Raw genomic sequence first — 27,384 nt, 5'->3', positions numbered from 1 at the left:
CACAATGTGTTACAAACAAATTAAAACCAATTTGTTTCTTATATAAAATATAGAACTTGCTTCTCAGCATATTTCAGGACTCCTGACACACCTGTATAAATCTGTTCTACACTCCAAAATCTTCAATGTAAAGGGAATATAATCTTTAGTAAATATGGTGAAAAAAACTTTCTTTTAAAAAACTAAATTTTATTTATGAAGCCTCTTTCCTATCTAATCATGTGACCCACTCCAATTCAATTTCCCTGATGTTTTTAACCTAGAGTTTGACTAAATAAATCCACTGAATTTGCTCTTTCAAAATCCTAAAACCTCCTTTTGGGATCTAAAAGACTTTCAAAGTTCTTCCCTCTATCCAGGTAATCAAAATATAACATGGCAAAAGACAAACACTTTAGCTGTGATCCTTCAGCTACATGAATATCTTCTGACAAAGCAGAAGAAAAAAAAAAGAAGTGAAGGAAGTAAGGGGAGGGAGGGAGAGAAGAAAAGAGGGAAGGGGAAAAGAAGAGTACATAACAAAATATTAAAGAGATTGTTTTAAAATGAGCACATTTTTTAAAAAGACCCCATACAGTCTGTTAGCAGATGTATTAGAATGCAACAGTTACTATCTTCAAAATGGCCTTACTATTCCATGATCCTCTTTTTAAACTTATTTTTGCTAGTACCTATATTTCTAAGGAAAAATGTTTTCTTCCTTGCAATATAAATACCACTATACTGTATTGCAATGCATAATGGTACCAAGAGCTAGAGCTCTCCCTGTCCATGGGGTTTCATTTAACCTTAGTGAACACAAAAATCTGTACTATTCCACTCTCACCTACAAGGCAGTGGCAGCAAATGTGCACAACAAATGCCATAAAGCACTATGAACAAGAATGAACATCAAGGCTTAGCTCATTATACTAAACTTTCTTTACTGCCCAAAAAACTATCTTTTTAAAATTCAGAGTTTACTTTTTATGACTATTTTCACATGAATTTATTTTTAAGAACTAAAACGTTATCCTAAAATATATTATTAACTTACTTAGCACTACCCTGAAAATTATTTCTGTGGACATTTTCTCCACAACAAAAATCAAAATTATTTGTCTTTTCAGTTCAGAAGTCTCCTGACTTTTTTAAAGCACACTTAAAAGCACTCCATTTGTGATTTTCATGAAGGATATGAAAGTGTCCAAAAGTCATCCAAACAGAGGGTCAACTATATGCCCTTAGATCCTTAATTTTGTGAAAGAAATTTTGTGGAGCTCACATTTGCCTGAGCTGTAAAACCCTAGCAATAATACTCTGCTCTAGAACCCTCACTTTTAAAAGTCATGAGATTCCACGCTTGACCTAGAGCAAAGCAGCAATTTTTCTGAATCGTCTCTGGGCCTTCGCGTCCAAAGTTCCCCTACACTTTGAGACCTGGGGGACAGCGTTTCAAATTGGATATAAGTCTCTTTCGCCAAATCATCTTCCCAGAGGGAGTCTGACTTACACTGAAGTTTGCAAACTTTGTACAACAGGAAAAAAATCAATGGCAAGACAACAACACAGGCAGCACCACTCACCACCATAAGGAAAGACCCTTGAGAATCACCTTCTTCTTCAACTCTGTCAGTAGAAAAGGTGATACATTGGTCTTTCTGGGGAGGCATTCCTTTTGGACAGACACATGCTATATATTGCCAACCAGGCAACAAGCCACTTATGGTGACTTGGTTCTTGCTGGAGTCTGCATTAAGCAGTAGCAGGTCCTTCTCACCATACTTGGAATACAACACAGTCACTTCCAAATTCTGCGTGGTGTTAATGGTGTTCCACATCAAGATCACGCTTTCATCGGTTTCGCTGACTACCTGGAGATTTTCTATTGTGGCATTCGTTTCCATCGGCAGGGCTTGATCCAACAATGCCAACTCTTCTCTTTTACTTGCACTAGCCGGGGGAAGCTTACCGCTACTCATCTCCACCTTGACATTTCTTTTCCCATCTGGGTGGAGTGACTGACGGCTGGCCATGGTAGTGCTTGTAGATATTCTAGTGCTTGGAGTTGTGGCTGAAGAAACAATGGAGGAGAAGAAAGGAGATAAGGAGAAGGAAGCAGTGGAGGGAGGGGATGAAGTAGAAGTAGGAGGAAAAGTGGAAGAAGCTGGGAAGGAAGAAGAGGAGGAATAAGGCCAGGGAGACGATGATGAACCAGGTAGAGTTGCAGATGTTCTAGATCCCAGCTGGACCTCTTGCTCAGGGTGATCCCCAGTTCTTCTTTCAGAAGTTTCTGATGACACGGTGGTCATGACAACACCAACCACTGTCACAGTAACCACAGCTTCTGACATCCCAGCCAAATTTTTGGCCTTACATTTGTAATCCCCAGCATCCATGTAAGAAATGCCTGTCAAGCTTATTATGGACCATCTGACTCCCTCCCCTGGAGATTCCTGAATTACTGGAAGAAAGAAAAATGCATAATCTGTGAGATAAAAGAAAGAAAAGATTCTCGCAACATGCCAACTCAAAAGGCAACAATTTCTGGTTCTACACGCATACCTCTCACATAAACCAAGAGGGAAATGGCACGCTGCAAGTCTCTGATTGCAGGTTATAGTTCTGTAAATGGTTTATATGGAAGTGTAGGACGTTCTGGGTGTCATGAAGTTTCTATGGGAAATAGTATTTTAAAAAGACATGGGGCTGAGAATTAAGAAACTTTGGCCTTAGTAAACTTTTGTTTACTAAGTAGTATGTGATTCTAGACAAGCCAATTAGTGTCTTTAGGCCTCTGTTTCCACATTTTTTAAATAAGGGGATAAGACAAAGTGATTTCAAATATCCCTTCCAATTTTAACCCACTGTGATTCTGTAAAATGTTTATCACAAGACCTTACTTAAATATTTCTCAAAATACTTTTTCATTGTAATAAAGTGTTAACTATCCACATAGTCAGCAGGCATAGTGGACCATTTTCTGGCATGGAGGAGTCATAATTTCTATTCTTATCTTTCACAGTATATTTAATTTAGATAAACAAGTAAACAATGAGGTTTTTATTTATGGAATAATACATAGTGTTTGCAAAATAGGAATTTCAATTTCCTAAACACTAAAATCTGAACATATTTCCTTTCTGTCTTGATTTCTGAAGCTTTCTGAAGAATAATAATATGCACAGAGTGGTATTTCAGTAGCCCAAAATTTAACTCACTACCTTAAACTGTGGCCTTAGGCCTTGACTTTTTAAAAAAAATTCTATCAGGTTTCATTATTTCAGCCTCAATTTAAATTTAATTTGGAAGAGTTTTAAAAATATATCCCTTTACTCATCAGAATATCACTATTGAAACTAAGACCAAAGCATTGATTTGGTCATAGTAGGATCTAAAAACCTGTGTAATCAATATTTTTAAAAATTACACTTTTTGCCTCATAATAAAGTTCCTATGTAATTTATTATTTGAATAATCATTCAAAAATAAGAAACTTGTTTGAAATTCCCTTGAAGGAAATTGTAATTGTTATACATTTTAAAGTGAGCAGTATCCAAGATGATGGAGGAAAGATAAAGACAAAGGCCTTATCTGCAACCATCCATCCACTGCATCATGTTGTTTTCCATCTAAGAAAGAAATCAGATTGTCTGATTTCATCTACATAGTTAATCAGACAAACTGAGGAAAATATTAATCAATAAAGTGCACTTTTCAAATTTCTTCCATTCAACAATCTTAGCATATTTTATTAGAAATAACCAGCCAATCTCAAACCATACAAAAACATAAGATTAAGTTCAGTCATTTGTAAACTCCTTGTTTCAAAGGCCTGAATTAAGAAGATACCTGTATAATTAACTGGCGAGCTGTCTGGTCTGGTCCAGGTGAGCTGCGGGGTAGGGTAGCCAGTGGTATCACACCGCAGCAGAACATTACTGCCCAGAGCAGATGTGATCTGGGTGGCCGAGGTCATCACTGATGGCTTCAGACACTTCTCCAGCTCCGCCCGCTGAAATGAAATCCCTGTGAGGCGTTCCGGTTCACTACAAACCATCAGTGGATCAAGAAGTACTACCACAGGGTCAGCGACTTTTGACAATGCCATTATTTTGGAAATGTGACAGTCACAGAACCATGGGTTGTCCTGCAGGCCTAGACCAGAAGGGAGGAAAAGGTTGATAAAGGTTTTCCTGATGACTTCTGTTTACATCACAGCCTCGGGGGATGGCATTTCTGCACTGTGGCCCTAAAAACATAAGTGCTTTGAAGGATTAGAGTCACCTCTCTGTTAGTTTTGCTCTGCACTCCAGCCACCTAAATCAATATATCTTGTCAGTTTAGATCATTAATGATTATAGCTAACAGTTATGGAACATTTACTCTATACTAGGCTCTGTTCTAAGCACTTACCTGTATTAACTGATTTAATCCCAACAATTCTATGAAAAGAATATTATTTCCCCATTGTAAAGATGAAGAAGCTGAGACACAGAGAAACCAAATAACTTGACCAAAGTCATTTAGCTAAGCAGTGTCAGAGTCGAGATTTGAATCCATGTACTAAAGAATGACATAAATACAGTGATAGATTTCTAGGGTACCATGAAAGTATTTATATATATATATATATATATATATTTTTTTTTTTTTTTTTTTGCAGTACGCGGGCCTCTCACTGTTGTGGCCTCTCCCATTGTGGAGCACAGGCTCCGGATGCCCAGGCTCAGTGGCCATGGATCACGGGCCCAGCCGCTCCACGGCATGTGGGGTCTTCCCGGACCGGGGCACGAACCCGTGTCCCCTGCATCGGCAGGCGGACTCTCAACCACTGAGCCACCAGGGAAGCCCGAAAGTATTTATATTATTATAAGTATTATTATAGGGTGCTGCAAGGCACCTAACTCAGCCTGCAATATGTCATGATTTTGTGTGATTTTAAGGCATATCGAGGTAGTACAAGTTGTTGTAGCAAAAGTATAGAGTGAGATGCAGGCAATGTTAGGAGACAAGATTGGAAAAACTGGTAGAACATGGCTTGGCATGAACGTTACATGTGGTGGCCATGGAGGTGCACTGCTCAAATCCCCTTTCAAGAGAGGATCAGCAGTAGGGAACATAGTTAGCTGACAGCTCCAGTTGCAAATGCCTTCAGGATCTGCCTCAGCTTTCAGAACTCTTAGCCAAAGTGTTGTGTCCTTCAAAGCGGCTATCAGTGAAAGCTTAAAGAAAAGTGAGAAAAATGTTATTGGAAACTAGAGGAAAAGGCACCATTGTTATGGAGTAGCAGAAGGTTTAGCAACACTATCACCTGTGGTTAACATGGGAAGTAGAAAAGGTACTCAATGAAATGAATGTTCTGACTAAGGATATTTCTACACAGTGTTGAAACTGCTGCTTGGTGTCTTCTTGCTGCTCATAGTAAAATGTAAAGGAGAGACAATAGCTAAAGGAAGAACCGTTAAATGTAAAGGAACTAAAACTTGCTAAGTTCAATAATAAAACTGTTTCTTACACCCAGCCTCTCCAAAATTCTCAGAATAAGAAAGGGCTTCAGAATAAAAGTCAAATCCATATGGGTGGTTCTATACAATTAGTTGCTAAGATCTCAGAAGAATCTAAGATGGTGCTTCAGAGCATTCAGTCAGACAAAAATCTCCCTAAGGATCTTAAGGGTGATGTCCCATACCAGCCTTACATAAAAAGCCCAAGGTTGGAAAAGATTCATCTCAGAAAGATTTGTGGTTGTGCAGTGAATTATACATTGATTTGTAAGGAGAAAAGACAGAACAGCAAGTTTAAAAAAATCTAACCCTGGTGGAAGATTTAACTGTCCATTCATAAATTCTAGATTTCTGTTTATGCCTATTTTTATTATAACAGCACTTTGTGAGTGGTTCTTATTTCTCTGCCAGTATTGGTAAAGTTTGATGTTTTTATTATCTTCCATATTAGAAACTTCTTTTCTTTCATGGGTGAATTACCTTGACCTTCCTCCTCTTACATTTAGTTCTGTGAATCTATGAGCAGTTCTCTAATACTGATTTAAATTCTACTCAACCTGCCAACAAACACCAAATTCACTCTGTCATATAATAATTAATATGTGTAGGGACTTTCCTGGTGGTGCAGTGGTTAAGACTCTGCCTGCCAATGCAGGGGATATGGGTTTGAGCCCTGGTCTGGGAAGATCCCACATGCCGCAGAGCAACTAAGCCCGTGTGCCACAACTACTGAGCCCACGTGCCGCAACTACTGGAGCCCACATGCCACAACTACTGAAGCCCGCATACTCTAAGGCCCATGCTCTGCAACAAGAGAAGCCATTGCAATAAGAAGTCCATGCACCACAACAAAGAGTAGCCCCCACTCGCTGCAACTAGAGAAAGCCCGCATGCAGAAATGAAGACCCAACACAGCCAAAAAATAAATTAATTAAAAAAACTTTTTTAATTGCTTTAAAAAAATAAATAATTAACATGTGTAGAACACTTCATACTTTCAAAACACTTTGAGTTGGTATGTCAGATTTTTTCTTTATAAAATAATAACAAAAACAGACTTACAGATATAGAGAACAGACTTGTGGTTACCAAGAGGTAGGGGAGGTGTGGGGGCAGGACTGGGAGTTTGGGATAGCAGATGTAAACAATTACATATAGGATGGATAAATAAGAAGGTATAGCACAGGGAACTATAATTAATATCCTGTGATAAACCATATGAAAAAGAATATATATATGTATAACTGAATCACTTTGCTGTACAGCAGAAATTAGACACAACATTGTAAATCAACTATATACTTCAATAAAATTTTAAAAAATAAAATAAAATAATAACAACACAAGATGACAGTTATTGGTTGCTTCCTATGTGGCAAATACTGCACTTATCAAGAATTGTAAAGGGTTGACACTTTACCCTACTTTAGGGTGACCAACTCATCCCAGGTTTGCCACCATTTTATGGATATTGGTAGAAGATAAAAGACTCCTAGTCAAAGATGAAGAATAATTTATTAATCACAGATCTGGAAGGAGACATTATTTTTATTATATTGGGTAGTAAGCATATCTACCCTTTGCTCTGGAGGGAGACATATCTCTGCTTTCCAAAGTGGTATATCTAGAAAAGACAGTTCAGAACAAAAGGCAGTTGCAGTGTCTACCTCTGTTCACAAGAGAAATGTGAGAGACCATGGAAAAGAGAGAGACCATGCTAAGGTGTTTGTCTATCTCAATCCTCACAATAGCATGAGGTGGATAATATTAGTATCATCCTCGTTTTAAAGATGAGAAAATGCTCAGGGAAGTAAAGGAATCTGCCCAAGGTCAAACAACTGGATGCAGTCAGGATATGAACCTTGATATCCTGATCTTAAAGCTCTCATTCTCAACAACTGTGTATATGTTTTATACTGACCTTGGGAAGCTAGTATGATTCTTCCAATTTCATACCAGACATTAAGGCACAAAGAAAGTACTGCCTTGACTTTGTAAGTAGTGGAGAGTCCTAAGTCCCATGTGTTTGAACCTCCTAGTCTAATACTTCTTCCACCATAACTCATCTCTTTGTCACCTAAAAACATCTAGAGCATGGGTGGCAGCTGTAAGTGCTGTCATGTACAAATAACAAGTGTTAAAGTAGTGATGTCTGGAGAATAAATGTCTATAAAGGGAAAGATCAAGAGCTATAAAGTTAACATTTTCATTTATGCTTTGAAACTTTTATTAAAATGTGTTAATGGTGAAACAAAATTCTTTAAAAAACAAATCCAATTGGTTATATCTAAAAGTTATGTAAACCAGGAGTAAATATTTTTAAATCCCTCAAAAATAAACTATTTATTCAAGCTATGAAATATCTAAGGTCAAGGGTACAACTTTTTTTTTTTTTTTTTTTTTTTTTTGCTGTACGCGGGCCTCTCGCTGCTGTGGCCTCTCCCGTTGCGGAGCACAGGCTCCGGACACACAGGCCCCGCGGCCATGGCTCGCGGGCCCAGCCGCTCCGCGGCATGTGGGATCCTCCGGGATCGGGGCACGAACCCGTGTCCCCTGCATCGGCAGGCGGACTCTCAACCACTGCGCCACCAGGGAGGCCCAAGGGTACAACTTTTAAAGCCTGAATAATAATAGTAATCTGAGGGCTGAACACATTCAACTGTTTTTTCTTCTGGGGACAAAGTACAAGAACTCTCTGAAGTTAAACTATTACTTGTACTGCATTCCTTCAAGGCAAAGCACCAACCACAATCAGCAATTTGCATTAAGTAATTTATTTTATATAACTATTCTTGGGTGGGGCAAAAGAACTTTGCCTTTTCTAAAAGGGTAATGTTTTTCATGCATCACAGTAGTTGGATGTGCTATTCTTTATGAAAAGTCAGTGATAAATTCTAGTACAAAAGTTATTCTGCAGACTATAAGCTCTTGAAGGCAAAATCCATGCCTCAGTCAGTTTTGTGGAGGCAGTTGTACTTAACAATTCAAAAGGGAAAGTAAAGTCTTTTCAACAAATGGAACTACTGGACATCTGCTTGGGAACAAATAAACCTCAACCCCTACCTCACACTACACTCGAAAACTATTTTGAGCTGGGTCACAGTCATAAGCATAAAAGCTAAGAATATAAAGCTAAAAACTGAATATAAAAGTTAAAACTATAAAGAAAGAATATCTCTGTGACCTGTAGGTAAGCAAATATTTCTTAGATGGGACACAGAGATCACTAACTATAAAAGGAAAAACTGATAAATTGGATGTCATCAAAATTTTAAACTTTCTGAAGGGCATAGTCAAGATGGCAGTGTGGGAAGACACTGAGTTAGTATCTCCCCACAACTAGGGCACTTGCCAGCCACTGGTGGGGGACTCTGATGCCCAAGGAGACAGGAGGAACCCCCAAGTGCACCTCTGGGGGTTGGGCCAAATCTCCTGTGGTGGGAGGAGTCTGAACCACTGGACCAACAGAGAACCTCAGATGTGAGGGAATATTCACTGAAGTGAGGTCTCATAGAGGTCTTCATCTCAGCACCAAGACCTAGCTCTACCCAATAGCCTACAAACTCCAGTGTTGGAAGTCTCAGGCCAAACAACTAGTAAGACAGGAACACAAACACACTCATAGAACAAACAAAAAAAATGAGATGGCAAAAAAATATGACACAGGTGAAGGAGCAAGGTAAAAACCTACAAGACCAAATAAATGAAGAGGAAATAGACAATCTACCTGAAAAAGAATTCAGAGTAATGATAGTAAAGATGATCCAGAATCTCAGAAATAGAATGGAGGCATGGACTGAGAAAATACAAGAAATGTTTAACAAAGTTCTAGAAGAACTAAAGAATAAACAAACAGAGATGAACAACACAATAACTGAAATGAAAAATACACTAGGTGGAATCAATAACAGAATAGCTGAGGCAGAAGAATGAATAAGTGAGCTGGAAGACAAAATGGTAGAAATAACTGCCCAGGAGCAGAATAAAGAAAAAAGAATGAAAAGAATTAAAGACAATATCAGAGACCACTGGGACAACACTAAATGTACCAACATTCGAATTATAGGGGTCCCAGAAGAGGAAGAGAAAAAGAAAGGGTCTGAGAAAATATTTGAATAGATTATAGTGGAAAACTTCCCTAACATGGGAAAAGAAATAGTCACCCAAGTCCAGGAAGCACAGAGAGTCCCATACGGAATAAACCCTAGGAAAAACACACCAAGACACATATTAATCAAACTAACAAAAATTAAATTCAAAGAAAAAATATTAAAAGCAGCAAGAGAAAAACAAAAAATAACACACAAAGGAATCTGCATAAGGTTATCAGCTGATTTTTTAGCAGAAACTCTGCAGGACAGAAGGGAGTGGCAGGATATACTTAAAGTGATGAAAAAGAAAAACCTACAACCAAGATTACTCTATCCAACAAGGATCTCATTCAGATTCGATGGAGAAATCAAAAGCTTTTCAGACAAGCAAAAGCTAAGAGAATTCAACACAACCAAACCAGCTCTACAACAAATGCTAAAGAAACTTCCCTAGGCAGGAAACACAACAGAAGAGAAAGACCCACAAAAACAAACCCAAAACAATTAAGAAAATGGTAATAGGAACATATATATCAATAAAAACCTTGAATGTAAATGGATTAAATGCCCCACCCAAAAGACACAGACAGGCTGAATGGATACAAAAACAAGACCAATATATATGTTGTCTACAAGAGACCCACTTCAGACCTAGGGACACATACAGACTGAAAGTGAGGGGATGGAAAAAGATATTCCATGCAAATGGAAATCAAAAGAAAGCTGGAGTAGCAATACTCATATCAGATAAAATAGACTTTAAAATAAAGACTGTTACAAGAGATAAGGAGGGGCACTACATAATGATCAAAGGATCAATCCAAGAAGAAGATATAACAATTATAAATGTGTATGCACCCAACAAAGGAGCACCTCAATACATAAGGCAAATGTTTACAACCATGAAAGGAGAATCGACAGTAACACAATAATAGTAGGGTACTTTAACACCCCACTTACACCAATGGACAGATAATCCAAACAGAAAATAAATAAGGAAACACAAGCTTTAAATGACACAATAGACCAGGTAGATTTAATTGATATTTATAGAACATTCTACCCAAAAGTGGCACAATACACTTTCTTCTCAAGTGCACACGGAACATTCTCCAGAATAGATCACATCTTGGGTCACAAATCAAGCCTTGGAAAATTTAAGAAAATTGAAATCAAACCAAACACCTTTTCTGACCAAATGGCTATGAGATTGAAAATCAATTACAGGAAAAAAAAACTGTAAAAAACACAAGTACATGGAGGATAACAGTGTACTACTAAATAGCCAAGAGATCACTGAAGAAATCAAAGAAGAAATTTAAAAATCCATAGAAACAAATGACAACAAAAACACAACGACCCAAAACCTATGGGATGCAGCAAAAGCAGTTGTAAGAGGGAAGTTTATAGCAATTCAATCTCACCTCAAGAAACAAGAAAAGGGATTCCCTGGTGGTGCAGTGGTTAAGAATCTGCCTGCCAATGCAGGGGACACAGGTTTGACCCCTGGTCTGGGAAGTTCCCACATGCCGCAAAGCAAATAAGCCTGTGTGCCACAACTACTGAGCCTGCTCTCTAGAGCCCATGAACCACAACTACTGAACCCCATGTGCCACAACTACTGAAGCCCATGCACCTAGAGCCCATGCTCCACAACAAGAGAAGCCACCGCAATGAGAAGCCCACACACCACAAGAAAGAGTAGCTACCGCTTGCCACAACTAGAGAAAGCCCGTGCACAGCAACAAAGACCCAATGCAGCCACATATAAATAAATTAAATTAGTTGAAAAAAAAAGAAACAAGAAAAATGTCAAATAAACAATCTAACCCTACACTTAAAACAACTAGAGAAAGAAGAACAAAGATAACCCAAAGTCAGTAGAAGGAAAGAAATCATGAAGATCAGAGCAGAAATAAATGAAATAGAAACAAAGAAAACAATAGCAAAGATCAATAAAACTAAAAGCTGGTTCTTTGAGAAGTTAAACAAAATTGATAAACCCTTAGCCAGACTCAACAAGAAAAAAAGGGAGAGGACACAAATCAATACAATTAGAAATGAAAAAGGAGAAATCACAACTGACACTGCAGAAATACAAAGGATTGTAAGAGACTATTACAAACAACTATATGCCAATAAAATAGACAACCACAAAGAAATGGACAAATTCTTGGAAAGGTACAATTTACCAAGACTGAGCCAGGAAGAATTAGAAAATATAAACAGACCTATCACAAGTAATGAAATTGAAATCGTAATTAAAAATATTCCAACAAACAGAAGTCCAGGACCAGATGGCTTCACAGGTGAATTCTATCAAACATTAGAGAAGAGCTAACACTGATCTTCCTCAAACTCTTCCAAAAAATTGTAGAGGGAGAAACACTCCCAAATTCATTCTACGAAGCCACCATCACCCTGATATCAAAACCAGAAAAAGATATCACAAAAAAAGAAAATTATAGACCAATATCACCGATGGACATAGATGCAAAAATCCTGAACAAAATATTAGCAAACGGAATCCAACAGCACATTAAAAGGATCATACAGCATGATCAAGTGGGATTTATCCCAGGGATGCAAGAATTCTTCAATATATGCAAATCAATCAATGTGATACAGCACATTAACAAATTAAGGAATAAAAACCAATGATCATCTCAATATATGCAGAAAAAGCTTTTGCCAAATTTAACACCAATTTATGATAAAAAAAAACTCTCCAGAAAATGGGCATAGAGGGAATGTACTGCAACAGAATAAAGACCATATATGACAAACCCACAGCAAACATCATTCTCAATGGTGAAAAACTGAAAGCACTTCCACAAAGATCAGGAACAAGACAAGGATGTCCACTCTTGCCACTCTTATTCAACCTAGTTTTTGAAGTCCTAGTCAAGGCAATCAGAGAAGAAAAAAAAATAAAAGGAATACAAATTGGAAAAGAAGTAAAACTATCACTGTTTGCAGATGACATGATGTTATACATAGAAAATCCTAAAGATGCCACCAGAAAGCTACTAGAACTAATCAGTGAATTTGGTAAAGTTGCAGGATACAAAATTAATGCACAGAAATCTCTGGCATTCCTACACATCAACAATGAAAAATCAGAAAGAGAAATTAAGGAAACACTCCCATTTACCAATGCAACAAAAAGAATAAGATACCTGGGAATAAACCTGCCTAAGAAGGTGAAAGACTTGTACTCAGAAAACTATAAAACACTGATGAAAGAAATCAAAGATGACATAAACAGATGGAGAGATATACCATGTTCTTGGATTGGAAGAATCAATAATGTGAAAATGACTATACTACCCAAAGCAATCTACAGATTCAATGCAATTCCTATCAAACTACCAATGGCATTCTTCACAGAATTAGAGCAAAAAATTTTTACAATTCATATGGAAACACAAAAGACCCCGAATAGCCAAAGCAATCTTGAGAAAGAAAAACGGAATTGTAGGAATCAGGCTCCCTGACTTCAAACGATACCACAAAGTTACAGTAATCAAGACAGTATGATACTGGCACAAAAACAGAAATATAGATCAATGGTACAGGATAGAAAGCCCAGAGATAAACCCACACACATATGGGCACCTAATTTATGACAAAGGAGGCAAGAACATACAATGGAGTAAAGACAGTCTCTTCAATAAGTGATGCTGGGAAAACTGGACAGCCACATGTAAAAGAATGAAATTAGAACACTCCCTAACACCATACACAAAAATAAACTCCAAATAGATTAAAGACTTAAATGTAAGACAAGACACTATCAAACTCTTAGAGGAAAACATAGGAAAAATACTCTTTGATGTAAACCACAGCAAGATCCTTTTTGACCCACCTCCTAGAGTAACAGAAATAAAAACAAAAATAAACAAATGGGACTTAACAGCAAAGGAAACCATAAACAAGACAAAAAAGACAACCCTCAGAATGGGAGAAAATATTTGCAAATGAAACAAGAGACAAAGGATTAATCTCCAAAATATACGAACAGCTCATGGAACTCAATATCAAAAAAACAAACAATCCAGTTAAAAAATGGGCAGAAAATCTACAAACAGTAAATGCTGGAGAGGGTATGGAGAAAAGGGAACTCTCTTGAACTGTTGGTGGGAATGTAAATTGATACAGCCACTATGGAGAACAGTATGGAGGTTCCTTAAAAAACTAAAAATAGAACTACCATTCAACCCAGCAATCCCACTACTGGGCATATACCCTGAGAATACCATAATTCAAAAAAAAGTCACGTACCACAATGTTCATTGCAGCTCTATTTACAATAGCCAGGACATGGAAGCAACCTAAGTGTTCATCGACAGACGAATGGATAACAAAGATGTGGCACATATATACAATGGAATATCACTCAGCCATAAAAAGAAACGAAACTGAGTTCTTTGTAGTGAGGTGGATGGACCTAGAATCTGTCACACAGAGTGAAGTAAGTCAGAAAGAGAAAAACAAATACCATATGCTAACATATATATGGAATCTAAAAAAAAAAAAAAAAAAAAGGCTCTGAAGAACCTAGGGGCAGGACAGGAATAAAGACGCAGACGTAGAGAATGGACTTGAGGACACGGGGAGGGGGAAGTGTAAGCTGAGATGAAGTGAGAGAGTTGCATGGACTTGTATACTACCAAATGTAAAATAGATAGCTAGTGGGAAGCAGCCTCATACCACAGGGAGATCAGCTCGGTGCTTTGTGACCACCTAGAGGGGTGGGATACGGAGGGTGGGAGGGAGATGCAAGAGGAAGGAGACATGGGGATATATGTATATGTATAGCTGATTCACTTTGGTATAAAACAGAAACTAACACACCATTGTAAAGCAATTATACTCCAATAAAAATGTTTAAAAAAATGGGCAAAAGACCTAAATAGACATTTCATCAAGGAATACATACAGATGGGCAAGAGGCACACGAAAAGATGCTCAACATCACTTATTATTAGAAAAATGCAAACCAAAACTACAATGAGGTATCACCTCACACCAGTCAGAATGGCCATTATCAAAAAATCTAGAAACGATAGATGCTGGAAAGGGTGTGGTGAAAAGGGAACACTTCTGCACTGTCAGTAGGAATGTAAATTGATACAACTACTATGGAAAACAGTAATGAGGTTCATTAAAAAACTGAAAATAAAACTACCATATGACCCAGCAATCCCACTACTGGGCTTATACACTGAGAAAACCATAATTCAAAAAGAGACATGTATCACAATGTTCATTGCAGCTCTATTTACAATAGCCAGGACATGGAAGCAACCTAAGTGTCCATCAACAGATGAATGGATAAAGAAGATGTGGCACATATATACAATGGAATATTACTCAGCCATAAAATGAAACAAAATTGAGTTACTTGTAGTGAGGTGGATGGACCTAGAGTCTGTCATAAAGAGTGAAGTAAGTCAGAAAGAGGAAAAAAATACTGTATACTAACACATATATATGGAATCTTAAAAAAAAAGGTACTGATGAACCTAGTTGCAGGGCAGGAATAAAGATGTAGACGTAGAGAATGGACTTGAGGACACAGGGTGGGAGGGGGAAGCTGGGGCGAAGTGAGAGTAACATTTATATACACTACCAAATGTAAAACAGTTGGCTGGTGGGAAGCAGCAGCATAGGACAGGGAGATCAGCTCGGTGCTTTGCGATGACCTAGAGGGGTGGGATAGGGTGGATGGGAGGCAGGCTCAGGAGGGAGGGGATATGGGGACGTATGTATGCATATGGCTGATTCACTTTGGTGTACAACAGAAACGAATACAGTATTGTGAAGCAATTATACTCCAGAAAAGATCTATTAAAAAAAAAGAAATTTAAACTTTCTTACCAAAGACACCATGAAGAAAATTAATAGACAAGTCCCAGACTTGAGAAAATATTCATAATGCATACAACTGATAAAAGACATATTCAATAATAAAAAGACAAACATTAAAAAATTATAAAGAAATATACCAATGGACAATAAGCAAATATAAACTGTCAATACCATTACTTATCAGGGAAATGCAAATTAAAATGGCAATGTGATTCCACTCCCTGACGTATCTACTCCCAAGAATGACTGAAATGAGAAAGACTGACATCAAGCGTTGGTAAGGATATGGGGCAAACAGACTGTGTTAGTGGGAGTGTAAAACAGTATAAACTTTTTGGAATACTGGTAGTTTCTTCTTTTTTTTTTTAAATAAATGTCTGTTGTTTATTTAATTAATTAATTTATTTTTGTCTTCGTTGGGTCTTCGTTGCTGAGCATGGGCTTTCTCTAGTTGCAGCGAGCCGGGGCTACTATCTGTTTTGGTGTGTGGGCTTCTCATTGCAGTGGCTTCTCTTGTTGTGGAGCATGGGCCCTAGAGCACAGGCTCAGTAGTTGTGGCACACAGGCTTAGTTGCTCCGCAGCATGTGGGATCTTCCCGGACCAGGAATGAAACCCATGTCCTCTGCATTGGCAGGCGGATTCTTAACAACTGTGCCACCAGGGAAGTCCCTGGCAGTTTCTTAAAACGTTACATATATAGCCATCCTATAACCTAACAACTTCAATCCTAGGAATTTATCCAAGAGAAATGAGAACACATGCTACAAAAAGCTATGCACAAAAATGTTAATAGCAGCTTAATTCATAATAGCTAAAAACTGGAAACAGCTCATATGTTCAACAACAGGAGAAAAGATGAACAATTGGTACAATCATACAATTGAATATGACTCAGCAATAAGTAACTACCGATACATGCAACAACATGGATGAATCTCAAAAACATAATGCTGAGTGAAAGAAGCCAGGCACAAGAGTGCCTCTTAAATGATTCCATTTACATGAAATTCTAGGGCAGGCAAAATTAACCTATGGTAATAGAAGTAAAAATAGTAGTTCCCTGGGGTGGGGGGAAATTGACTGAGAAGGGGCACAGAGGAACTTTCCAGGGTGATGAAAATATTCTGTATATCAAGAGTCCCCGGGCTTCCCTGGTGGCGCAGTGGTTGAAAGTCCGCCTGCTGTTGCAGGGGACACGGGTTCGTGCCCCGGTCCGGGAGGATCCCACATGCTGTGGAGCGGCTGGGCCCGTGAGCCACGGCCGCTGAGCCTGCGCGTCCGGAGCCTGTGCTCCGCGGTGGGAGAGGCCACACAGTGAGAGGCCCAAGTACCGCAAAAAAAAAAAAAAAAAAAAAAGAGTCCTCAACCCCCAGGCCACAGACCGATACCAGTCCACGGCCTGTTAGGAACTGGGCTGCACAGCAGGAGGTGAGCAGTGGGCAAGCGAGCAAAGCTTCATCTGCCGCTCCCCATTGCTCTCCATTGCTCTCATTACCTCCTGAACCATCCCCCAACCCCACCCTACATTCATGGGAAAATTATCTTCCATGAAACTGGTCCCTGCTGCCAAAAGGATTGGGGACTGCTGCTGTATCTTGATGAGGGTGTGCATTTTGTGCAGGTATATGTTTATCATCATTTACCAAATTGTACACTTAAAATCCACTGTATGCAAATGATACTTCAATTCCTCAATTTAAAAGAAATTTAAGGAGTTCCCTTGTGGTCCACTGGTTAGGATTCCAGGCTTTCACTGCTGTGGCCCGGGTTCAACCCCTGGTCAGGGAACTGAGATCCCATAAGCTGTGTGGCATGGCAAAAAAATAAAATTAAATTAAATGTTAAAATTTTTTTTTTTAAATAAAAGAGTGATGTCTCTGGAGATGGACTGTGAAGTTGAAGCTGAGTCTGCCTCTTTACCAGCTGGAAAAAGAAGGTGATGACAATTACAGACCCACTTCATGGGGTTGTCCTAAAGGCTGAGATAATGCCAGGCAGTCCTCAGAAGAGTGTCTGGCAAGAAGTAAGCCTTAACTGTGTGAATTTGTTTCCCCCATGCCTAGGAAAGAGCAGGCACACCAACAGAGACTGAGAAGTATTCGTCGAACTAAAACAATGCCATTTTACAGAATTCTGTGGGAATACTCAGGGCCACCACTGCCCTTCTGGCAAACTCCTTTCTGAATAGAAGAGCTCTTTTACAATGGAGCAAATTTGGGTACCAGGAAAAAGGACCAAAAAAGCATTTTATACTCTCTGCTACTGCAGGTTTTTTCCTCCAAGATAAACAGTGATAGGTCTTGCAGAGTTTGTCTGTGTAAATATGTCCTTATTCTTGAAAAAGAGGCCATGGAAATTTACCTGTTTTGTATATCAATAATCTAGTTTCATAGTTAATTTAAATGTTCATTTGCAGGACACTAGTTTACATTTTTACAGATACATTAAAGGACAATTTTATTAGGTTGATATTTTTATTCACACGGAAGAGAGAGGAAGTAATTGAAAAGCCTCTCCCTAAATTATTTTTTATTAAATAAATATATGATTTAAAGATATCAGTAAAATAAGATATATGAGGAACATAACTCTAGTATTATAACATACCTTGCATTACAAAGGAGTGGGGAAGAGCATGGGTTCTAGAACCAAATGGCTTGTATTCAAACCCCAGCTCCATCACTATGTGATAAGTGACTTTGGGCAAGTCTTTTAACTTGTGCCTCATTTCTTCATCTATAAAATGGGGATGAAATGGTATTTACCATGGAGTGAGACTAGAAGAAGTTATATCCATAAACTTTTTGGCCATGAGTAAGCATTCCATCAATATTAGCTATTACTATTTATTATTACAAATAGAATCTGTTAACAGCAATAAACATAGGGCAATAAAAACGAAATGGAAACAGAATGTATCCCATTGTAATAGTACAAAGGTAAATTCTACAGGGTACGTGGAAAGATATAATTGCTACAGTTAAACACTGAATTCTAGAAAATCTAGAGCTGGTTCTTATTACCATATTTTAATGGTGAAATTGGAAGACTCAAATGTAGTTAAAAATAACAAGAAAGCCAAACTAGAAAAATATTTCTTTATAAGACACTCACATCTCAGTCACAGCTGCTATGGATTGTTGTTGATCTAAAATCATAGCCTCAGAGACTGTCCACTTTATATTCTAAAGAACTATCACATAAACTCAACATTTCATTACATTCCTATTAGCAAGATGGAATAAATCCTGTCATCTCCATTTTCCAGATGTGAAACCTGAGTTTTCTGTGTGTGATTCACACACATGAACTAGTCTTCTTTTGAGAGGGTAGCACTTCTTTTCCCCTTTTGTTACATAGTAGTCATGACTTTGCTAAGGTCAGCTGCCACATATGGCTGGACATGTTTCAAAATATCTTTTGTTATTTATTATCATGATTATTATCATGATTAAAAAAGTAATGCATGATCATTGCAGAACACTTTGAAAATACAGAAAAGCAAAAAGATATCAAAGAGAATAGTTAACCAATTAGTGTAACTTTTCAGTCTCTTTCTTTGCAAATTTTAAAATAGTGATCATGCTTTATATATAATTATATAAATTTAATGTTACACTAAAAGTATTTTCTCATTAGTTTTTAAAGAATCTGAACCCTTCCTCAACAAAATATTAGCAAACCAAATCCAACAATACATTAAAAGGATCGTACACCATAATCAAGTGGGATTTATTCCAGGGATGCAAGGATGGTTCAACATCCACAAATTAATCAATGATTACATCATATTGTATCCAACAAAATGAAGGATAAAAGTCACATGGTCATCTCAATAGATGCAGAAAAAACTTTTGACAAAATTCAACATCCATTAATGATAAAAACTCTCAACAAAATGGGTATAAAGGGAAGGTACCTCAACATAATAAAATACATATATGACAAACTGGCAGTCAACATCATACTCAAGGATGAAAAGCTGAAATCTTTTCCTCTAAGATTAGGAAAAATTCAAGGATGCTCACTCTCACCACTTTTGTTCAACAACATACTGGAAGTCCTAGCCACAGCAATTAGGGAAAAAAAAGGAAATAAGTAAATAAATAAAAGGCATTCAAATCTAAAAAGGAAGAAGCAAAACTATCACTATTTGCAGATGACATGATACTATATATAGAAAACTCTAAAGAACCACCAAAAAAAGAACAAATAATTCAATAAAGTCACATGATACTAAGTCAATATACAGAAATCTGTGCATTTCTATACACTAATAACAAACTATCAGAAAGAAAAATTAAGAAAACAATCCCATTTACAATTGCATCAAAAAGAATAAAATACCTAGAAATAAACTTAACTGAGAAGGTGAAAGACCTGTACACTGAAAACTGTAAGACACTAAAGAAATAAATTGAGGATGATACAAATAAATAGAAAGATATCCTGTGCTCATGGATTGGAAGAATTAGTATTATTAAAATGTCTATACTACCCAAAGCAATCTATAGATTCAATGCAATCTAATCAAAATTCCAATGGCATAGCTCACAGAACTACAATAAATAATTCTAAAATTTGTATGGAAACACAGAAGATCTCAAATAGCCAGAACTGTCTTGAGAAAGAACAAAGCTGGAGGTATTATGATCCCTGATTTCAAACAATACTACAAAGCTATAGTAATCAAAAGAGTATAGTACTAGCACAAAAACAGGCATGAAGATCAATGGAACAGAATTGAGAGCCCATAAATAAACCCACATACATGTGGACAATTAATTTACAACAAAGGAGTAAAGAACATACAAAGGAGAAAGGACAGTCTTCAATAAATGGAGTTGGGAAGACTGGACAGCTGCATACAAAAAAATGAAACTAGACCACTATCTTACATTATACACAAAAATTAACTCAAAATGGATTAAAGACTTGAATGTAAGACTTGAAACCATAAAATTCCTAGAAGAAAACATAGGTGGTAACCTCACTGACATTGGTCTAAGTGATGTTTTTGTGGATCTGACTCCAAAGGCAAGGGTAACAAAAAGAAAAATAAACCAACGGAACTAAACTAAAAAGCTTCTGCACAGCAAAAGAAACCATCATCAAAACAAAAAGGCAACCTACTGAATGGGAGAAGATATTTGTAAATCATATATCCGATAAGGGGTTAATCTCCAAAATACATAAAGAAGTCATACAACCCAACAACAAAAACAAATAAACAACCTGATTTAAAAATGAGCAGAGGATCTGAATAGACATTTTTTCCAAAGAAGACATAGAGATAGCTAATAGGCACATGAAAAGATGTTCAATATCACTAATTATTAGGGAAATGCAAACCAAAACCACAATGAGATACCACCTCACACCTATGAGAATGGCTATTATCGAAAAGACACGAAGTAACAAATGTTGGAGAGGATGTGGAGAAAAGGGAACCCTCATACACTGTTGGTGGGACTGTAAATTGGTACAGCCAACATGGAAAACAGTATGAAGATTCCTCAAAAAATTAAGAACAGAACTACCATATGACCCAGATATTCCTCTGGGTACTTATCCAAAGGATTCAAAAACACTAATTCAAAAAGATATATGCACTCTATGTTCATTGCAGCATTATTTACAATGGCCAAGATATGGAAACAACCCAATGTCCAAGGATGGATGAATGGATAAAGAAGATGTGGTATATATACATACAATGGAACACTATTTAGCCATAACAAAGAATGAAATCCTGCCATTTTTGACAACATGGATGGATTTTGATGGTATTATGCTAAGTGAAATAAGTCAGACAGAGAGAAATACTGTATCATTTCATATGTGGAATTAGAAAAAAACAAACAAGATAAAAGAAAAATGAACTCATAGATACTGAGATCATATTAGTGGTTACCAACGGGTAAGGGGAACGGGGGGTGGGTTGGCAAAATGGATGAAGGGGGTCGATTGTACAGTAATGGATGGTAATGACCTGTGGTGGTAATCACTTCATAGAGTATACAGATGTTGAATTATAATGCTGTACACCTGAAACATATAATTTTTTAAAAAGAATCTAAACCCTAAAACATAAAGCTGTTTATCTCCATGGACAATGAAAGTTCATAACCCTTTCCCATTTGATCCCTAAGTTCTCATTCAGATTTAACTCACAAGTGAAAAATATTAATGTTCTATAAATTATTTATTTATATTAATATTAGGAAGTAATCATTAGAGAGCTATTAATAGCAACTTAGTAATTTGATTTTATTTTCTACTATATGTCTCCATTGGGTAATTTTATTAGAACCGAGAATTGCATCCAAAGAAACTTTAAAAAATATGTAGAGAAATAAAATCTCAATGTTTAAGTTAAGAAAATTTCTAGCCATTAGTCTTACTCATCAAGATTAAATTAGTGACTAGAATAAAGTAAATATATACTACAGTATGGGTTTGCATAGTTCCTATTAGAGTATATATTTTAAGGACTCCACAACTATTGTTAAATTAAACTAATTTTTTTCTCTAACCCGTCCTACAATACCTCTTTTATTTTCTAATAAAAAATGTTTGAAGGACTAGATAGCTAGTGGGAAAAACATGAAATAGCTGTGTAAGAAAAATTTATTTGACCTTTTCGCTATCTGGTTCTTATTATTCATATTTTTAGTTTCATAAGCACTAAAATGCATATACATTTCAACAAAAGTAATGCTAAAGCAATTTAAGTGTTGTCACAGTATTTTCCCTTTTTTCAGTTAGAAAATTTTTTATGGAAGTATAGTTAAGGTACAATATTATATAAGTTACAGGTGTACAATATAGTGATTCAAAAATTTTAAAGGATATACTCCATTTATGGTTATTATAAAGTACGTCATACTTTTCTTTTTATCAAAAAAATCTCAAATATATCTTGTATTTTATTTATTCTTTATTTCAGCAAATATTTGGCAAGTGATATTGGTAGGAATTTCTGGGACAATTTCTTAACATCTAGTTGCTTCTCATTCCAAAGTCTTATAAGTCATTTCACTGGCCAAACACTCAGAACTTCTTTCATCCTTCTGAGAACTATAACCTCTTCTGCAGCCATGATGGACATAACTTGTGAAATAACAACACAGCCTTATTGGGTGAACAAAACTTTAGCAAATCAAACTGCTTGGTCAAAGCCTCAGGCTTGTGTCTCATACAAAAGTGGAAAAGGCCTCACTGCCCACAGATACCGCTGAGAAGGGTCTCAGTTCATTGATTTCAATCGGGCAACCACATTTACTGGGCATTCACCATGTACAGAGCACCGTGTAAAGCACTTTGGGAAGACACACCAAAAAGAGAGAAGGGTTTGCTAGAAGAAGCTTACATGTTAAAATTCAAGGCAAATACCCAGAGAACCTAAAAGAAGTTAGGATAAAAATACACAAAACTAATCACAGCTAAACTAAGAGACCAGACACATTAGGATACCCGTTTAGGGCTAGTAAAATAACTGGTGTCTAGACTAGTTCTTTTTAAATTAAGAATATTTGGGGGCCTCCCTGGTGGCGCAAGTGGTTGAGAGTCCGCCTGCCGATGCAGGGGATACGGGTTCGTGCCCCGGTCTGGGAGGATCCCATATGCCGCGGAGCGGCTGGGCCCGTGAGCCATGGCCGCTGAGCCTGCGCGTCCGGAGCCTGTGCTCCGCAACGGGAGAGGCCACAACAGTGAGAGGCCCGCGTACCGCAAAAAAAAAAAAAAAAAAAAAAAAAGAATATTTGGAAGATATACTTCCTAACTAATTAAACCAATTAAACCACTGGTACCTCATAAAGATGCAGATGCCCTTCTCCCACTCCTGAAGAGCCTATGAAGGGTTGAAAATAGACCAGAGCAAAAGGTTGGTTGTGGCAGAGTATGGAGCACTGGTGTGCTCATGAGAATCAGTGCAGGTTGGTAGATTTTGTCACTCTTCTCGAGGTTCTCTAAGAGCAGCATTAGTCTCTCAGTTTATGAGGCCAATTTCCTTCCCTCCCCTAACACACACATACACTGCTGCCCTCACTCCACACGCATGGATGCATACATGCATAAATACATGCGTGCTTGTGCACAGACACAAACAGAACCATTACACCTGACACAGGGCAGATGGGTAAACTGACCTAGGTCAAATGATAAAGTACTATTCCATCAAAAGTGCAAGTATAGAGTAAAACAACAAATTCAATAGACATGAAAATACTGCACAACTGAAGGTATACAGAGCAAATTATCTGGATCTGAGAAGCCCAGAGGTTGTGAGCTTACCAAGAATAATTCTTCTTGCTGAAATGTCCAGCCTTCTGGATGATGTTGTAATTAAGTGGGACCAGCTCTCCAGGAAATCTGGCGGCAGTGTGGTTAATCTATTGCTTGATAAATCCAAGTAGGCAAGGTTCTTCAGATACGCGACCGCCTCGTTTGGCACACTGGTTATTCTGTTATTGTGCAAATCCAGGGTCCTCAGACGAGGCATGTCCCTCAGAGATGTCCAAGGGAAAGCAGCCAGAGAATTTCCATCCAAGCGCAACTCATGCAGCTGCTTTAGGTTGTAAAAGCTGCTGGTGTCAAGGCTGGCCACAGAATTATAGGTCAACCAGAGGTACTGGAGCTCCACCAGGTAGTAGAAGGCCTCGGCGGGGATCCTACGGACAACGGTCTTCTCTATGCGAAGCTTCACAGTGTCCAAGGGGAAGTTTGTAGGTACCTCGTTCATATCCAGGTCACTACATAGCACAGACCTAGTGTCACAGAGCAATGGAAGAAAACGTGTTTTCTGAGACTCATTTGAAAAAAATAATACTTGATTGAAACAAGCATCGAATTTTTCATTCCCTACTGGTTTGCACAAAACATCTATTCAGCCTGGCTAAACTGTTCGTTAATAATTTGACAATATCATCACCTTCTTCTAGGTTGAACTATATGAAATGGTCATTTTTGTAGGTTAAAAACAATCAAATATCAGCAATTTCATGTGATTCAACCTGAGCTCTTTATGTGTCAGGCCTGTACAATACACATCACATATATCCCTGTATTTAATCATTGTAACAGCCCAATGAGTTGAATATTGGGTAATAGGTAAAGGCAACAGCTCTAGATTCAGGCTGATCTTGGTTTGAATCTAAGCTCTATCACCTCCTTTGTGGCCATGGAAAGCCACTTCACCAATCTCTCAACTCATTTTCCCACATGGCACTGTTATAATGATTAATTGAAATGGATGGAAAATTTTACACCTTCCTGGCACATAATAAGCACTTAATGGGTATTTGCTATTATTATCTTCAATCTCATTTTTACAGATAAAATAACTGAGGCCCATCAACATTAGGTAACTTCCCAGGATCACAGAGCTAGTGGTTACACAACAACCTTTCAGACCCACAACTGTCCAGCTCCAAGGTGCATACTCTTAACCTCTTCAGGAAATGGCCCATTTTAAAAGAATCCCCTACTGAAGTTATAAATTGATCCTTTTAAAGAGGAGCACAAGAGAAAGGAAGAAAAAAAAGGAAGCAAGGTAGGAAGGGAAAGGAAACAGCAAGTGTTCATACTAGATGATTAAAATTAAGCCCTATTTTAACAATTGGCACGTGCATTGCTTTCAGCCTAAGGAATAAACCAGGAACTGCAAGTTTATTTTTTTTTACCGCTCACTAATTTAAGTGACCTTGAGTAAGTCACACTGTGGTCTTGTTTAGTGGCATGTGTAAAACAGGCATAGAAAAACAAGCCTGTCCCATGTGTGGGTGTAAAGTATGAAAAATCAGAAAATTTAGATTCATTTAAACCTGAAAAAAAAGATCTATTTATCTCCCATTATATATTCAGTCCCACTGGATTGCTGAAAATGAACAATAAAAAGTTTTGCAAAGCATCATCTAAATTATAATACAATACACATATAGCAGATAATAATAATAAAACGGCCATTCAGTAAAACACATCACATTAAATCAGTGAATTTTTAAAGCCAGGCTATAATGTAAAGAGAGGGAAGAGGCATAAGCAATGTACTGGTCACGTCATCTCCTCTCTTTAACTTTAGGAGAAGAGCCTATAGCTTCATTGGAATTCTCTAGGTACACCTCTCACTCTTCATCTCTAATCTGAATCACAAATTTCAGTGCTACTTTATACCAGAATGATCCAGCTTCTCCTCATTAAGTCAGCGTTCCAGTGTGTTGTAATGGAGGAAAGCCTGGATTGGAAGCTAAAAGACCTAGCGTCTTTGTCAGGCAGTCACTGCAGCAACTCAATGCTGTGACCTTGGACAAGCAATTTAGTCTCTATATGATTTAGTTTATTCATTTAAAAATGACAGTGGTCAAACTAGATTATTTCTGGAGTTCTTGTCAGGCATAACATGCTATGATTTTTATAAAATCCATCAATAATGGGGCCACCATGAAAAAGGAAACATTTCTGTGACTGTTTTTTCAAAGGTAGCCTGATCTGAGTCATTAACTGCAGCATACTTTTGCCAAGTAGGTCTTTAAATTGTTACATTCTTCTCACTGTCTTTAACCACCTACTGACTATCTCAAAGAGATACCAAGAGTTAGTAAATTTTATACAATAACAAGACAAACTACACAAAAATACGTGTTAATTATTATTATTTATTTGTATAAAGTTGTAAGATATAAATTGAGCGATTCTTTTAACAAATTACTTTAAGAGGCTCACTGTTCACTTCAACCGAGTCACACAAAAAAATCTGATTTTGTTATTAATATCCTCTCCAAAAAAAATCAAGGTTTACTATGTTTAGCCAACAAGAATTCCGTTTTGCATTTAACTTCTATCTAAAAGGATTCATGCATATTATAAATAAATACTTATTCTCACTCCACAAGTAGATATTAAAGCAACACAGAGGTTAAGTAATATCTGTAAGGTCCCACAGTGTCTGCAACACAAAGTGTTGACCCATTTCTTTCAAACTCCAATACCTTAAAATGAGAAATTCTGATTATGAACCTCTCTAATTTCACTCATGTGATCGTCCTTCCTACTTCCTAAGGTCTATCCAGTTGCCATGAATAATCCTCAAAATGAAATGGAAAACACTGGAAGCAAATGATCTGGGCATGTCACACACCTTCTGATCAGCCCTGCCCTCTTGTGCTTTCTATAATCAGGCTGAACTGGCCACACGCATTTCAGTGGTTTGACCTCCTGCAAGGTTCATTTTGTGAATACAAGTGCAATGAATATTTTATTAACACGGAATGTGTTTAAGAGTCTCAAATAATTTGAGGGGCTTTGAAGGAGTTAAACTGCTTGAAATGAAAACATGAAGGAGCAGGCAACCAGGATTAACACCATTATGTTAAAGCTTATCTAGATTAAATCTTCTCTTCTCTGATTTCTGATCAACAATTTGCTTTCAAAACAAGGCCATCTGGTTTGAGTCTTTTTCCTCGGAATCATTAGAACACTTAGTAGCAAGGAGAGAAGCATACCTTGATCCCATGCCGTCATTTCTGCCATGATAACCACAGGTGCACTGTGAAGGACACAAACAGCTCACTCTTTCCAAAAAGCCTAGCGCGATGCACAGACTTGCAAAGAGACGCATGGTTCCTTTTAGACGTTATTTGGACAAAGGTAAAAACCAAATCCTAAGCATTCAGAAACTGGTGTGCCAGGAATACAAACGGCCATTTAGTAACAACAGATTACACGGGATTAGATGAGATCTGTAGTTACTTAACCTTCAAGTGTATCTTGCAGGGGATCAATCGACCTAGTCTTTGAATCTGGTTTCAGCAAAGTAACACATTCTAAGAGAAATGAACATCAAACACGTCAGAAAAATTTCAATAGTTGTCCATATCTAGATTTACAAGAAAATGCCTGTTAAATCCCTTTCCTATAGAAGTAATTGTTACTA

At 37.4% G+C, this 27,384-nt stretch overlaps 1 protein-coding gene across 1 annotated transcript; it reads right to left on the bottom strand.

Annotated features, from left to right (window-relative positions):
- Positions 1-1,319: 1,319 nt before the first annotated feature.
- LRIT3 (leucine rich repeat, Ig-like and transmembrane domains 3) lies at positions 1,320-27,069 on the bottom strand. Its single transcript, XM_060088508.1, has 4 exons — positions 26,954-27,069; positions 23,748-24,220; positions 3,832-4,137; positions 1,320-2,443 (listed from the first exon to the last, which is right to left on the bottom strand). Exons 1-4 carry the CDS (start codon positions 27,067-27,069, stop codon positions 1,320-1,322), a joined length of 2,019 nt encoding a protein of 672 aa, XP_059944491.1.
- Between the last annotated feature and the right edge of the window lie 315 nt (positions 27,070-27,384).

Source organism: Mesoplodon densirostris, chromosome 1, assembly GCF_025265405.1.
Source record: "Mesoplodon densirostris isolate mMesDen1 chromosome 1, mMesDen1 primary haplotype, whole genome shotgun sequence".
NCBI classification, from domain to species: Eukaryota; Metazoa; Chordata; class Mammalia; order Artiodactyla; family Ziphiidae; genus Mesoplodon; species Mesoplodon densirostris.
The sequence above is the reverse complement of the archived record's forward strand: the minus strand, read 5'-3'. Positions and strand labels throughout refer to the sequence as shown.